The 16037-nt window shown below is 41.2% G+C and overlaps 1 protein-coding gene across 3 annotated transcripts; it reads left to right on the plus strand.

Moving 5' to 3' along the window:
* The first annotated feature begins 1738 nt into the window (after nt 1-1738).
* AKAP14 (A-kinase anchoring protein 14) lies at nt 1739-15810 on the plus strand. Of its 3 annotated transcripts, XM_040323858.1 has the most exons (8): nt 1739-1843; nt 6540-6617; nt 7078-7241; nt 8946-9080; nt 9450-9541; nt 11451-11630; nt 14075-14127; nt 15577-15810. In XM_040323858.1, the coding sequence occupies exons 4-8, from the start codon at nt 8951-8953 to the stop codon at nt 15659-15661; spliced, it is 540 nt and encodes a 179-aa protein (XP_040179792.1). In that variant the 5' UTR covers nt 1739-1843; nt 6540-6617; nt 7078-7241; nt 8946-8950; the 3' UTR covers nt 15662-15810. The 3 variants fall into 3 exon arrangements, with proteins under 3 accessions (XP_040179792.1, XP_040179793.1, XP_040179794.1); XM_040323859.1 differs by lacking the exon at nt 7078-7241; XM_040323860.1 differs by lacking the exons at nt 1739-1843; nt 6540-6617; nt 7078-7241 and having other exon boundaries at nt 8947-9080; nt 9455-9541.
* Nucleotides 15811-16037: the final 227 nt, after the last annotated feature.

The raw sequence follows: 16037 nt of genomic DNA on the forward strand, positions 1-16037 counted from the left end.
ACCAATGCAGCCTTACCATTGCAACCAATGCAGCCTCACATGTGCCATAAATGCAGCCTCACATGTGCCATAAATGCAGCCTTACCATTGCCATCAGTGCAGCCTGAACGATGCCCATCTGCAGCCTCGGAGGGCAGAGGGAGGGGGCGGGACGAGTGCCAACAGATTACAAACAGGAGAATGCCTGGTTTATCCTGTGGCCTCTTTAATAGACAGAACAGTCGTCCAATGGCATCCCAGGAGATGGGACTTAAAACAGGAGATTCTCTTCATGTAATCTGACGGCGCTCGTCCTGCCCCCTCCCTGTCCCCTCCAAGGCAGCGCCATTAAATACAGTATATGTCTTTTGTGGCCCTGGGGGCCACAAACAATATATACATCCAAATCCCCAGGGGGGCCATATTAAATCAACAGGGGGGCCACATTTGGCCCCGGGCCTGACTTTGGACATGCCTGGTTTATACCATTCGATGTTTTCATCATGTGACAACATGTCATACTATTGTGTTCTGTTGCATACCTTAAAAAAATAAAATAAAAAAAAGTCTTACCTTAATCCTTGCAAATTTCCTAAACTACACTGAGCTGCACATGCTCAGGAATTACGCCATCGCAGTAAAGCCAATCATGATAGTTGAAGATCCTGAAGCCTCGTACACACGACCGAGGAACTCGACGGGCGAAACACATTGTTTTCCTCGTCGAGTTCCTTGTTATGCTGTCGAGGAACTCGACAAGCCAATTTTCTCCATTCGCGTCAAGAAAAAAGAGAACATGCTCTCTTTTTGGCTCGTCGAGTTTCTCGACAGTTTCCTCGACGAAAATGTACACACGACCGTTTTCCACGTCAAAAAAATATATCCCAGCAAGTTTCTTGCAGGTTTTTGCCGAGAAACTCGGTCGTGTGTACGAGGCCTGAGCCAGTGAAAAGGTGGTTTGGGATCTCCAGCTGTCACATGCCTGAGGAAGGGGTTTGTTGCGGCCCCCTGAAACGTTGTTGCAATCTTCCGCAGTGATGTGATCACTTTGAATGAAACTATTAATTGGACATTATTTGAGGTTTCATTGGGGGTTATTTACGAAAGGCAAATTCACTTTGCATTACAAGTGTAAACTACAAGTGCAAAGTGCACTTGGAAGTGCAGTCGCTGTAAATCTGAGGGGTAGATCTGAAATGAGGGGAACCTCTGCTGATTTTATTATCCAATCATGTGCAAGCTAAAATGCTGTTTATTTCTCTTGCATGTCCCCCTCAGATCTACAGTACAATGACTGAACATCCAAGTGCACTTTCAGTGCAAATCCAAGTGCACTTTGCACTTGTAGTGCAAAGTGGATTTGTCTTTAGTAAATAACCCCCGTTGTGTGCTGTGAGTGATTCAATGTTTGAACTGGTGAAGGAGCTTGTGGACGTGGTAGCAATGAAGTGGAGGTGTGTGTCGTTCCGTATTGAACTACTAACGTGTAGCTTAACTGGTAATATCAGAAGAAGAAACATTTGCTGTATCTGGAAAATACGCAATCTATTTAAAAATATCTGGTATTCATAAGTAGCAAAGCAATAGTGATGCAAATGAGGTAAACTGCATCTAAATAAATGCTATAGGAAGACATCAATGACATACTATGCTACAATTGTATGCTTTATGTCCCATTGTGTTAGTGCTGTGATTATGCAGCAGACCAGCCCAGTAGGACTGACCTGTCAGGGTATTGGAGAGTGTGCAGAGCGCCTATTGTTAGTCTCCATAGTTACAGCTGTGTTCAAACATTGTTCCCTGCTACAAACCCAGGCATCTGACAAGCACACCATCCCTGACAGCCTGCTATCTGGAAAGTCTGGTAGGTATCTACTATACTATAGATTTCCGCACAGACACACTGCAGCATTGCTTCCTTTGGACATATTATGATCAGAAAATGTCAAAAGATTTTTTTTAGCAAAATCCTGTACATTCCATTTTGTATTCCGTCCAATGTGATGGTTAACCATATAGTTTTATATAGGTATGTCAGTGTAACAGGCAGATGAATCAGTCCTAAGTCTCGTACACACGACGGGTTTTCCCGGCAGGAAAACTGCCAGGAGAGCATTTGGCCGGGAATCCCCCTATCTCCCTAGCAGTTTTCCCATCAGGAAAACAGCCGAGAATCCCGACGGGAAAATAGAGAACTTGCTCTCTATTTTTTCTCCGGGTTTCCCAGCAGAGTGTTTCCTGCCGAGAAAACCGGTCGTCTGTATGCTTACCTGTCCCAGGCAAACCCGCGCATGCTCGATAAGAGTTCGACGAATGCACGGTAGCATACAAGTTTAGTGTGGGGTGTAGCAAAATGGCGGCGACAGCATCGAATGTGAAGAGCGACGGCTCGTCGTAGTTGATGACGTCACCGCAATCTTGCCATTCAAAAGAGCGGCGGTTCTTTTGAATAGCCGTCTGTATGCACTGCAAGCTTGCCAGGAATCCCGTCAGGAAAACCCAACGTTTTTTTACCGACGGGATTCCTGACCATGTGTACAGGGCTTTACAATGGTTTTTATTTATGTGATCAGCATAGTTATAGTGTATTTTGTTATGTTTTAAGTAGTGTGGAGGCAGGGTTAGATCCTCAGCACGCGGTTTGTACCTGAAGATAAGAAGAAAAGGCCGCACATCCAGAGGTTGCCTTTATTGAATCACCGTAATGACACCAGGGACACCAGTAAACCAGTGACCATTGTGACAGAAAAAGGAAGTTAATGGGAATGCCTAGAATGCATAAATCAGCGAGATACGCCTATTCACGAACGTACGCTTGCCCGTCGCAGTAAAGATACGCCGTTTACGTAAGGCGTTTTCAGGCGTAAAGTTAGTCCAACAAAAAGCTGGCCTAGCCAATGTTAAGTATGGACGTCGTTCCCGCGTCAAATTTAATTTTTTTTACGTCGTTTGCGTAAGTCGTCCGTGAATGGGGCTGGGCGTCATTTACGTTCACGTCGAAACCAATAAGTCTTTGCGGCGTAATTTGGAGCATGCGCACTGGGATATGTCCACGGACGGCGCATGCGCCGTTCGTAAAAAACGTCAATCACGTCGGGTCACGATTCATTAGCATAAAACACACCCACCTCTTCACAATTTGAATTAGGCATGCTTAGGCTGGCACATTTACGCTACGCCGCCGTAACTTAGGACGCAAGTGCTTTGTGAATACAGCATTTGCCTCTCTGACTTACGGCGGCGTAGCGTATATGCGATACGCTACGCCTGCCTAACGATAGGCTCTCATACCTGAATCCGGCTATCTGTCTGTGCAGCTGCTGCATCCCAATAGACATCAATGGAACTGCTTGCACGGGGATGCATGGAAAACCTGTGCATCCCTCTGCAGGGCCCTTGTACAGGGTACACATTGATACATACCATGTGAGTGAGGCATAAGACTTTATTTATTAGATATGGAGGAGCATCCAGTACCTGAGTATGCAAATGCATTACTGGTGGGAGGAGCCACCAGGAGAAATGGTGAAATCATTGGTATGTCAAGGTTGGATTGCTGCATGCGATATTTGGGTCAGTGCTAATGCAAAGCCTTTCCTGACAAATATGGAAGTATGTACTAAGCTTTTCAGCCCACTACGCTCTTTTAGAAGGTGTCAGGGGATGCCGTGAAAACACATCACAGCTAGTACCCCATTTCGACACCCACATTAATATAGCTGTAGTTCTAGTTTTAGAATTCTGGAGGTCTCCATATTGTGGTGGTGTATACAAATAGACGATAGAGGGCCAGGATACACTATAATGGCTTGGTATCGGACCCTATAACTTATGGCCAATTCTCACACTGAAATGCACGCTAAGTTGTGCGTTGAGGTGCGTTATCGTGTGCAGCATTAAACAGCCCTTTTCAAAATGGATGTACTGAGATGCACCTTAACCACTTTCCCACTGCGCCATAGACATTTTACTGCTACAGCGCGGTGGAGTTATTCTGGGAGAACGTCCCTGGGACGTCCTCCCAGAATCCTTCACTCGCGCACCCCCTGGGGCGCGCTCCCGGAATCATCTGTGAGCGCAAGGTCTAGAAGACCCGGCACATCACAGATCACGGTAAATTGCCGCTGATAGTGGCCGTTTACCACGTGATCGCTCCGTCAAATGACGGAGCGATCACTTGTAAACAAACCGGCGTCATGTCATGACGCCGGTTCCTCCCTCTCCTCTCTGTACCGATCGGTATAGTGTGAGAGGAGAGGGGGGAGAGCGGAAGCAGCAGCAGCACAGCTGCTGTGGGCTGGATCTGTGACAAATGCAGTCACAGATCCAGCCATCCCTCCCTGCGCAATACTCTGCAATAACACCAATACTCTGCAATACCCCCCATACTCTGCAATACCCCCCCATACTCTGCAATACCCCCCCATACTCTGCAATACCCCCCATACTCTGCAATACCCCCCATACTCCGCAATACCTGCTAATATGACAGAAACAAGATTTTTTTTTATTTTTACAGAATTTTCAGTGTTTTTTCTTTTATAGCGCAAAAAATAAAAAACCCAGAGGTGATCAAATACCACCAAAAGAAAGCTCTATTTGTGGGGAAAAAAGGACAAAAATTTCAGATGGGCACAATGTTGTATGACTGAGTTTTTGTCATTCAAATTGTGGGAGCACCGAAAGCTGAAAATTGGTCTGGTTAGGAAGGGGGTTTAAGTGCCCAGTGGTCAAGAGGTTAACACATGACAATTTGGGATAGGTTGCAGTTTTCACAGTGCAATGCACCCGCAGAACACGGACCATTCTGCTGTGGTGCTTTGGGAATAAAAATCGGCACATCCCTTATTAAGAGCATCACACATTACACACAGTAAACATAGTTAGGCACAACCTTTTGATTGCCCCATATGTTAACCCCTTCCCAGTCAGTGTCATGTGTACAGTGTCAATGTATATTATTAGCACTGATCACTGTATTAGTGTCACTGGAAATGTCAGTGGCAACCAGCTAGTTCCCACAAAGTGTCAGTTAGTGTCAGATTTCCCGCTGTCCTGCTATAAGTCGCTGATCACCGCCATTACTAGTATAAAAAAAACAAAAAAAACAGGATATATCTCATAGTTAGTAGACACTATAACTTTCATGGAAACCAATCAATATACACCTAATGGCAGCCCAGCTGCGCGCCGTGACTTCCTGGTTTCCCCAACGATCGTACAATAAGTGGACAGAAATCGAAAAAATATGGCTTGCACCCACACATCCGAACTCAAACCGGCTTTTGGGCTCTATGCTCCATCTTCGGTCGCTTTGGCATAGATTGTCTCGAGCACATAACCTGGGCTCTGAACGGTCTCTTCTGACCTCCTTCCTTTATAACCCCAGACTGCCTGTCGGTCTCACCTATCAGATGTCTTTGCCTTGGGCGACACAGGACCTATTCCACTTTGGCCACTTGGCAAACTACAGTACTTAAAAATCTCCATAAGTGACGCTTTAAACATTTTTACAGGTTATCTGTTTAGAGTTAGAGGAGATCTAGTGCTATATTATTATAATATAAATTATTGCTCTCACTCTAATGATTGCGACGATACCTCACATGTGTGGTTTGAACAGCATTTACATATGTGGATGCAACTTGCTTATGCGTTCGCTTCTGCGCGCAAGCTCAGAGGGATAGGGCGTTTAAAAAAAAAAAAAATTACTTTTTATTTTTACACTGCCCCTTTAAAAAAAAAAAAAAACGATTGTTTTTGATCACTTATTCCTATTACAAGGAATGTAAACATCCATTGTAATAGAAATAAGCAGGACAGGGAAACAAAAATTAAATAAAAACTGACTCTTTAAGGTCAAAGGGTGGAAGTGAGGTTTGACGTTGCTCCGGTCCTCCAAGGGCATAGAGTTGAGTGGGGGCCATCTTGCCCTCACTCAGGTTCCTGCCCATCACTTCCACAGATCGGATCGTTTCTGCTGATCTCTTCGGTAAGCAGCGGAAACAACCGGGAAGCGGCTTGGGGCACCTCTCCCACCACCCATAAAAGTCATCTTCTGCCAAATCCGATGTTGGGAACACCGGTGTTATGGCAATTAGCTGCTGAAATAACAATGGTATAATGTCAAAGTAGCAACGTATATCCGTAAGTGGTTAAAGCTTTACAATTACATCTACGGCCAGCTTCAGTATATTCCGTGCATTTATAAACACATACGGAGGATAAAATACCAAAACAACAAATAAAGAAGGGACAAATGAACAAGACTAAAATACAGAAACACATTCAGCTTTTTTTCCAGCTTTTTCAATCAACAGAGCTGACTAGAACTACCTCCCAAGGAAGTCTAGTTCACATTTTTACAGCTCTTACTGTGAAAAAGCCTTTCTGTATTCACATGCAGAGTGTAATACTTGGTTACTTTTATATTCAATATGATGAAATGCTCCCCTCAGCTGTGAACATGTCAAGAAATGTTATCTAATTTTATAAAGAACACATTTATCCGTAATACCCCTGACTTACTGAACCAGCAATCAACCTTTATTTCTTTGTAGAGGATGTTCTACAGAGACCAGAATTCACATTTTGACAACTGATTGCACATCATATCATAAGCCTGAAAAAAAGTAACAGTAAGTAACTTTGTCAAATACTTCTGCTCCTATAAGGAAAATATGAGATATACAGCAATTCATTATTCCTATCTATATTTTTACTGACTCGATCAGTGTCTATATAATTTGCTAATTGGAAGTGGAAATAAAAATTTCCAATGTAGATATGTAGCACTACCCCCGAAGGAGCTGCTGGTTTGTTTTTGGTCTACGCTCGGTGATCAACCCCTTAAAGTGGCTCAAAACCCTCCCTTGACACACCTGGTAATATGGGAGTTGTGGACCCCAGTAACTTGTGGGGAAACACAATATCCCGTTACACTACAACAGATTATGCAGATAAAAGGGGTTACCTTAATGGAAGGGGTCTTGCAGTTTGAAAGATAGGCTGCACACAGACTTCAGGATAACCAAAATAATGCTTTACTTAAAGTGGAAACAAAAGAACATAAATAAAACAGTGATAATCTATTTGCAGGTCCCTGCAGTATCAATGACAATAATAAACTTAGGTATGAACTAGACTACAATGTCATGTGGACCTGTGTAAGCACACAGCAAGAGGGACCCCTTCAACAAAACATATACATTGAAACACCCTCTTGCCAAGCCTCACCCTACCTCTCTACAACACTGTACAAGGTAATAGAATTGATTGCTTGATCAACTAACAATGAAATGAATAGTGGCAATATACAACATTATAAAGATAACCCTTGAGTATTATAACTATAGCTAATCAGTATGACCGGGCGTCCCAGGCCAAACTTCAGCACAGTCTCCTGCTAACAGTTCGTGCACTTGTGCGTTGGCGTGCAAAGAGCAATTTATAATCCAAAGCGGTAATAGTAAACTGTTGAAAGTTTCCTGAATAGTTAAACCGCAAAAATGGATATCAACGATCCGCCCCCGCAAGACAATCAGTACTTTCAGGCAAGTGCCCGTCTCACCCAACCGTTTCAGGCCTTGTCCTTCCACGGCACTCTGTCCCCGGTCGGCAGTCACAGTCCGGTTAGCCAGTAGTCTCCGGTCCTCAGACAGGTCGCAGGGTTACTGGAAACTCGTCCGATGACTCCAACAGAGGCTCTGTCTCTTCTTCTCAAAGCTGCTCCGCCCGGGCATATGTAGGCCTCGGTTGCGACTTACTCCTGTGGAGACACTCCTGTCAGTGTCCTCATTGGTTGAAGAGACGGTCCCAAGAGAGCGCGCCAAACACGTCCTCTCCCTTAAATTACCTCCCCTAGCAGGTGGCACGAAAGGCAAAGCATCTTGGGGTTGTACAGCTGCTCTCTGGGTAATGTAGTTTATTACAGGCCAGGGCAAATGGAGTCTATTCTCCTCCTGAACTCAATTCCTGAACTGAAATGTAAACAACAGGTGGCTCTAACCCAACTCGGCCACGTGTGAACACGTAATGGGGTACACTGTACCCCTACCATTTCACAAAAAAAGTGTCAAAATGTAAAAAAAAACACACACACACACACACCAAGTTGGGACAAGTCCTTTAATAAAAAAAAACCTCCAGCGCAGTAATCCTACTACGATCGCGGTCCTGGACCCGCCGCTACGAATGATACCACTCTCTTGTCCTCCCCCCTCTTTTCCTGCGGCCTGCCAGGTTGCATGCTCGGATAAGGGTCTGGTATGAATTTTTGGGGGGAAGCCCACACCATTTTTATTTATTTGGTGCAGGGTTCCCCTTAATATCCATACCAGACCTGAAGGGCCTGGTAATGGAATTTGGGGGGACCCCCACGCATTTTATTTTTTTATTTTTCAATTACTTTTATCTGTATTGCCGGGACCCGACAATTCATTAGTAGCGGGTAGTTTTAAATGACTTTAGAAATGTCATTTTGTGCAGACTGTTATAAACACGGGAAACATGCACTACTTTACAGGCATACTATAGTCACCCCCCAGGTACGAAATTTTAAGGAATATTTTGCTTTTATTGTTTCACTTTAAGCATTATTAAAATCACTGCTCCCGAAAAAACTTCCATTTTTAAAACCTTTTTTTGCATTGATACATGTCCCCTGACCCAGGACCGCCAAACACATTTTATGACAATAACTTGCATATTAACCTTTAAAATTAGCACTTTAGATATTTCGCATAGACTTTTAAAGGGTGTTCCATGGCTTTTCGAATTTACCACGAACACCCAATATTGTTCGCTGTTCGGCGAACGGGTGAACAGCCAATGTTCGAGTCAAACATAAAGCTTATCCCTAATTATAAATAGTGCCTAAGCTATATTTTAAAGTAAAAGGCACGATTCCATAAAACGATGGTGCTTCTATTATGTTTTGATAAAATCCTGATTTATTTGTCGACTAGATAAAATGGATTCAGAGGAAAGATACATTGCAGCGCTAAAAGAAAAGGCTTGTGAATTGGTAGAAACAGCCATGAAAAATGCTCAGGATTGTCTTAGAACCCTACAAAAGGGACCAATGGAGGACACAGATACAGGTAAGATGACTCTTGCCCTTAAAGCAAGACAGTTCAGAATAAGAACATTGAGACAGATTTACTATAAAATGCAGCTTGATTATTAACCTCCATCCTCTATGCAAAAATAGTAACTGTCAAAAGACAAAAACTTCTGCAGGGAAAAAAGTATAGACATCTCTTATACCCTACCATTACAGTCAAATGTTTGCTCATTCTGACAATGTTTCAGCTCATTCTGACCCTTTTTATACCTCCTGTTCTTATTCTATAGGCCAGTAAAATTGCGCCCAATTTTATAGATAACTTGCTAGATACACTAAACCTCCCTCTATGCTCATGTCTCTCAGTGTTGGCTAAACAAAATAATATTTGCAACCCTTGTTTCAGAGCAGAATTACACATTGAAGAACATTGCATGGGTGCTGTGTAAGGATTTCACTGTGGATCTGGGGAAGAAACAAATTGAAGAATATGTTTCTGTAAGTTAATGGCATAGTGTGATGACCACATATATAATTACTTGGACTTAATTAGCTCCTCTTTTGATATACTAGAGATACTAAAAGCTGTAACTGAACATCTACAAAATTGTTCAGCTAGATATAGTATAACCCCACAAATTAAATGGAAAGTTAGATAGGGTATTGTGAATCAATTTGCACTTTATAAGAACTGAAGCTACTTCTACAAAATTCAATCAGCATTAGGAACCTTAAAAGTTTGAATCTGATTGTTGCCTATGGGGAAATAAATCTAGTTCACAGTAAGAAAGACTCAAGCCGCGTACACACGGCCATTTTTAATGTCATGGAAAAAACAACGTTTTTTTCTACGTGATTCTTGTCAAGTCTGCCTTGCATACACACAATCGTGAAAAAAGAATTTTCGAGCAAAGCGCAGTGATGTACAACACGTACGACGACACTATAAAGGGGAAGTTCCATTCAGATGGTGCCACCCTTTGGGCTGCTTTTGCTGATTTCGTGTTAGTAAAAGTTTGGTGAGACACGATTTGCGCTTTTCAGTCTACGTGCTTTTCAGTCTACGTGCTTTTCAGTCTGTTACAGCATGACGAAAGTGCTATCTCCATTACAAATGCTAGTTTTACCAGAACGAGTGCTCCAGTCTCATAACTTGCTTCTGAGCATGCACGTTTTTTTCATGTCATTAAAGCCTACACATGACCGTTTTTCACGACGTTAAAAACGACAACGGGAAAATTTTGAGCATGTTCTAAATTTTTAATGCCCATTTTTCACATTGAGAAAAATGCTCTGGAGCCTACACACGATCCTTTTTAATGTGCATTTTAAAAAATAGATTTTTTAACGTCATGAAAACGGTCGTGTGTACGCGGCATCAGACTCGTTACAATGGGACTTAACTGTTAACTTAACCAGTTATGTACCTAAATCTCTAATGCATTCAAGTAAGAGTGTGCTGTTACATAGCGTGATATGTGGTGATGAAGCTCTTGAAGTAGATGCATTTGTAAGTGGGATAACGTCAATCTGAATTGTATATTTTAAATGCTTGACCGCTTACTTTTAATAAAAAGGCAAAAGCAAAGTACACAAGCGACAAAGTTCACACAGTGATAAAGTTCTCATAGTGGTTCCTCAACATCAAAAAACGGAAATGTAAAAATGCTAACAGACTTGGCTAAAATTCACCAGCACCGTTGCTCTTAGTTCTGGTCTCCTAAACTATGGGTTCTTCGGGTTCACTAATGCCACGTACACACGATCAGGCTTTTGCCCGGCCAAAAGCACATCGGAATTCCGACTGAATTCCATCGGAGTAACATAGAACATGTTCTATATTTAAACTCTGATGGGATTCATCGGAATTTCAGATGGAATTTCTCAGATGGGGCATACACATGGTCAGAATTTCCTATGGAAAAAGTCAGTCTGACTTGGAAAGCAAAGTGGATTGAGTGTGGTGGACACGAGGAGTGATCTGTCTATGAGTTTTATACTCATCCTTGAGGTGAGCAGGCACTTTACCTGGTGGAGGTGTGCACTGAATATTGGTCCTTTCGAGGACGATCACACACAGCGGTGATTGCTTTGGAAGTATTGAACCGTTTTGTTATTTAAAAAAAAAAATCTGCATTTTGAACTTTTGATCACGATATGTATAACAATTAATAATTGTATGCACATGGTTCAATGAGACACAGCACTGCACTATTTAGAAAGTATTATTGGATTTAGTGTGGTGTATCACAGTGAGTGATCAGCCGCTGTGCAGTCTCATATATGAGGGTATTTCTACACAAACTTACCCTGTTATAGGAGTAAGTTATTTAATTAATGAATATTTTGGCACTGATTGTTTTTTTTCACAATTGATAACTAGCATTGTTTTACTTGTCCTGAACAGACATGGGAATTCCATGAGAGCTGGTTGTACTGTACAGATTTTCTAAAACAAGAGGAGTTGGAGTACAGTAAGCTCTTCCACTACAGAATGAGATGGAGCATCCCAACTTGTAGGAAACCAGTTCCTAGAGCTACCGCCTGTGTCTATTTCACAATAAAGATCTCCAAAATTAAACCATCTGTGAGTACAATACCTAGATATTCTGTAACTTGTATAAATATATATTGTATAACAAAGACTTTTTAAGTAAACCTATGCTTGGTGAGTATGGCAATTGTTGAGGTGCAGTGCGTTGTCAACTAATACTGCTAGGACAAGTGGACCAAGTGTATGAGGAATGCGATCCATGGGGTCACGCAGAGATCAGTGATCTGTGTCATCTCTCCAATATCTTGTAATAAGATTGCAGTGAACACAAATGCAGTGTTTACGTGCACTGTAGTGTTGATACAGTCAAATGAGTTGCGTGATTACAGATGTAAAAATGACATCAGCAGTATACAAGAGCACATAGGGCCAGAGTTTTGTAGAGCTGAAAGGATGCATTTTGGCTGTATAAACACATGCAAATACAAAGTCTGATAGAAATCAGTGCACTGCAGTTCCACTTTAATATTTGTAAAGTACAGTACTGTATATATACAGTGGAATGATAAGAGAGAGTTAAAAAGGAAAGAAAAATACCTCTATGCTTCCAGGTACAGTGAACATGTAAACCTCTATTTTCTCCAAGTGTCTTTGGTAGTACATTTGATTTTGAGGAATTTTTTAAGTCACATAGTTAGTCAGGTTGAAAAAAAGACACAAGTCCATCCAGTTCAACCACAAAAAAAATAAACAAACAAAATAAAAAACATAGTACAATCCCATACACCCAACTCCATACCCACAGTTGATCCAGAGGAAGGAAAAAAAAAAACAGCAGAGCATGAGATCCAATTTGCTACAGCAGGGAAAAAAATTCCTTCCTGATCCCCCGAGAGGCAATCGGATTTACCCCGGATCAACTTTACCTACAAATCTTAGTACTCACTTATATTCTGTACATTTAGGAAAGTATCCAGGCCTTTCTTAAAGCAATCTACTGAGCTGGCAGAACCACCTCTGGAGGGAGTCTGCTCCATATTTTCACAGCTCTTACTGTGAAGAAACCTTTCCATATTTGGAGATGAAATCTCTTTTCTTCTAGACGTAAAGAGTGCCTCCTTGTCCTCAGTGTTGACCGTAAAGTGAATAACTCAACACCAAGTTCACTATATGGACCAGTTATATATTTGTACATGTTGATCATATCCCCCCTTATTCTCCTCTTCTCCAGAGTGAATACATTCAGTTCCTCTAATCTTTCCTCATAGCTGAGCTCCTCCATGCTTCTTATCAGTTTGGTTGCTCTTCTCTGCACTTTCTCCAGTTCCCCGATATCCTTTTTGAGAACTGGAGCCCAAAACTGAACTGCATATTCCAGATGAGGTCTTACTAATTATTTGAACAGGGGCAAAATTATATCTCTCTCTCTGGAGTCTATACCTCTCTTAATACAAGAAAGGACTTTGCTCGCTTTGGAAACCGCAGCTTGGCATTGCATGCCATTATTGAGCTTATGATCTACCAAAACCCCCAGATCCCACTCCACTACGGATTCCCCCAGTTGTACCCCCCCTAGCATGTATGATACCATGCATATTCTTAGCCCCCAAGTGCATAACTTTACATTTATCAACATTAAACCTCATCTGCCACTTAGTCGCCCAATTAGACAGAGCATTGAGGTTGGCTTGTAAATTGGAGACATCCTGCAAGGACGTTATACCACTGCTTAGCTTGGTGTCATCTGCAAAGACAGAAATGTTACTTTTGATCTCAGACCCAATATCATTTATAAAGATATTAAAAAGTAAGGGTCCCAGCACTGAACCTTGGGGTACACCACCGATAACCTTAGACCATTCAGAGTAAGAATCATTAACCACGACTCTCTGAATTCTGTCTTTTAGCCAGTTTTCTATCCATTTACAAACTGATATTTCCAATCCTGCAGACCTTACCTTACACATAAGTGCTGATTTATTATTGATATACTGTATGTATTCATATGTCTTTAACCAAAAAACACCCGTAACATATAGTTACATATTAGGCGAGGTTGAAAAAAGACACAAGTTCATCCTGCTTGTGTGCGTTTATGTTAGTATTACATCATATATCCCTGTATGTTGTGCTAGTTCAGGTGCTTATCTAATATTTTTTTTTTTTAATTATCGATGCTCCCAACTGAAACCACTGCCTGTGGAAGAGAATTATTGCACTTGAATTCCTTCCTGAAATTTTATTTTACATCTACTATGGAAGATATTTAATTTGCACACATTACTGGATCAATCAACTGGAATGCATGCCTTAATCACAGGCATGTATATATATATATATATATATGTTTAAAAACAAACACTTCAATTTGGATATCTAAAAATTGTCAATTTCCATGTAATGCTTTCTAGGGATGTTTAAAATAGTATATGCTCTGCCATAAATAGATACAAAATGTGTTGGGCAGCAGTTTATGACACATATAAGTTTTTTAATTTTATTGACCTAACCATGATTATATATTTTTCCCCCCTCAGACTTTGCCAGTGGAAGTATTCTTTGTATTTGAATCAAACAGACTTGTACACAGGTATGAAATCCCTAGATATAAGAAGAGTATATTTTTTAGTAAATTTACCAGCTGAATGATTGTGCTGGAATCAGAAAGAGATTAGGACAGTGATAACAGCCCAATGGTTGAGAACTTGAGTCTTTGAAGGGTCAGTTGTACTTTCAGTGTTGGGTGGGTGCCAGAGAGTTTAATTATTTATGACATTCTTGTATTCACTTTGAGCTCCATACATTTTTGATATTTTCATGTATTCTTTGTACCTTTATGAACTCATCCTATAGCTAAAATTGACACACTCTAATGCATTGATATATCGTACCGTCGGATATGTTAAACTTTTAAAGGAAACATACTATGAAAATTTGGAGGCCACTGGTGAGTTCACCTTCTGAAAATACTGGTTGACGGGCTGTAATCCTGCATTAGTATTGTGTGAAATATGTAGATCTGGAGCACTGACAAGTCAGATCTGTATGTTTTTTACAACAGTAACTGTATTGATGACAGAAATGCCATGGAACTTGCATTTTCAGAAGGCGGTTGCCAATTTGCACATTATGTTTTTCTCTCAGTGAGTTAACACTAATCAACCTTAAGAATGGATGCATTGTTATATTTAATCTACTTTAAAAAGGGCATATAAACCCCCCAAACAAATGTAATGTACTGCAACGTACCAGTCATTAAATTTGGCGGCTGCGGTTTTATTCAGTTTTAATGCCAATAACATTTTTGGCAAGCAAAGAAAATGTCTGTTGATCTTTCCAGAAACGGAATGTCCTTGTCACTTGCTGCGAGATAGGTTAAAAGAAAAAACAAAACAAAAACTATGGTTTCTTCCCTTCTGTAAACTACTAACCCCCCTCTCCTATGTAATATAGATGAACAAAAGCAGACATGTTTGAAATCCAGCCTGGGTGGTGACCATGGTTCCCTCCTACAGTGGAGTGAATGTAGGCACCCAGGTACAGGAACGGTGTAATTCAAAGCATTACCTGGCAAAAATACAGGAAAAAAAGCCAAAAACAAATGTGCGTACCTCATCTAAGGACAAAGCTGAAATACATTTTTGTTGTTGTGTTTAGATACACTTAAACAAAAGGTAGTAGAGTTGATAGACTCATTTAAAGCAGTGGTTCTCAACCCTGTCCTCAAGTACCCCCAACAGGCCATGGTTTGGGAATTTCTCTTAGGGGGAGATTTCAGAGACATCTGTGCGGGTTCCTGCACAGATGTCTATTGAAATTGCACCCAAAGTCGCCAAAAGTAGTACAGAAACTACTTTTGGGAATCGTTGTGGCGCTGCAAAGTTGGCGTCATACCGAATTGGACGGTGACATTTCTGGCAATAGCCATCGATTTGGCATGCGTTTTGACATGTCAAATCGCATCAATGTGAACCTAGGAAAAACAAACACAAGGTCTACGTATATGAAACAAGAACATTCACTTGTCTTATTTTTACAGGCCAGGACAAACAGGATTCAGAGAAAAATGGCTGAAAGACATCATTGAGAGCAAAATTATAATGATGGACAGTATTACATTTTAACCAGCTTTAGGACTCATGCAGACTGCAGCTCAAAAAAAAGCTGCTTTTACAAGCGTTTGAACTTTTATTTCTCTGCCTCTATACTGCTCTCTATAGAGAGAACACTTTCATGTCAATGTTGTTAAAAAATAAAACTTGTTGGAATTAAAGACGTATTTCCCCAAAGGAAGAGTGTTATTTTCAATTATCATTCACTGCAACACTGCAGACAGTCAGTATTTGTACCTATTCACAGTTACAAAAGACATTACTTCATAATGTTTATTGAACCATTTGCCTGTCTAGCTTTTTAAGAGAATAGGTCCAGGAATTCAACCAGGCCCTCCTTGCCAAACCACAGTTGTGGCCAAATTGTACAGTGGGAGAATCTTAAAAG

This window comes from Rana temporaria, chromosome 9 (assembly GCF_905171775.1).
Source record: "Rana temporaria chromosome 9, aRanTem1.1, whole genome shotgun sequence".
In the NCBI taxonomy this organism is placed as follows: domain Eukaryota; kingdom Metazoa; phylum Chordata; class Amphibia; order Anura; family Ranidae; genus Rana; species Rana temporaria.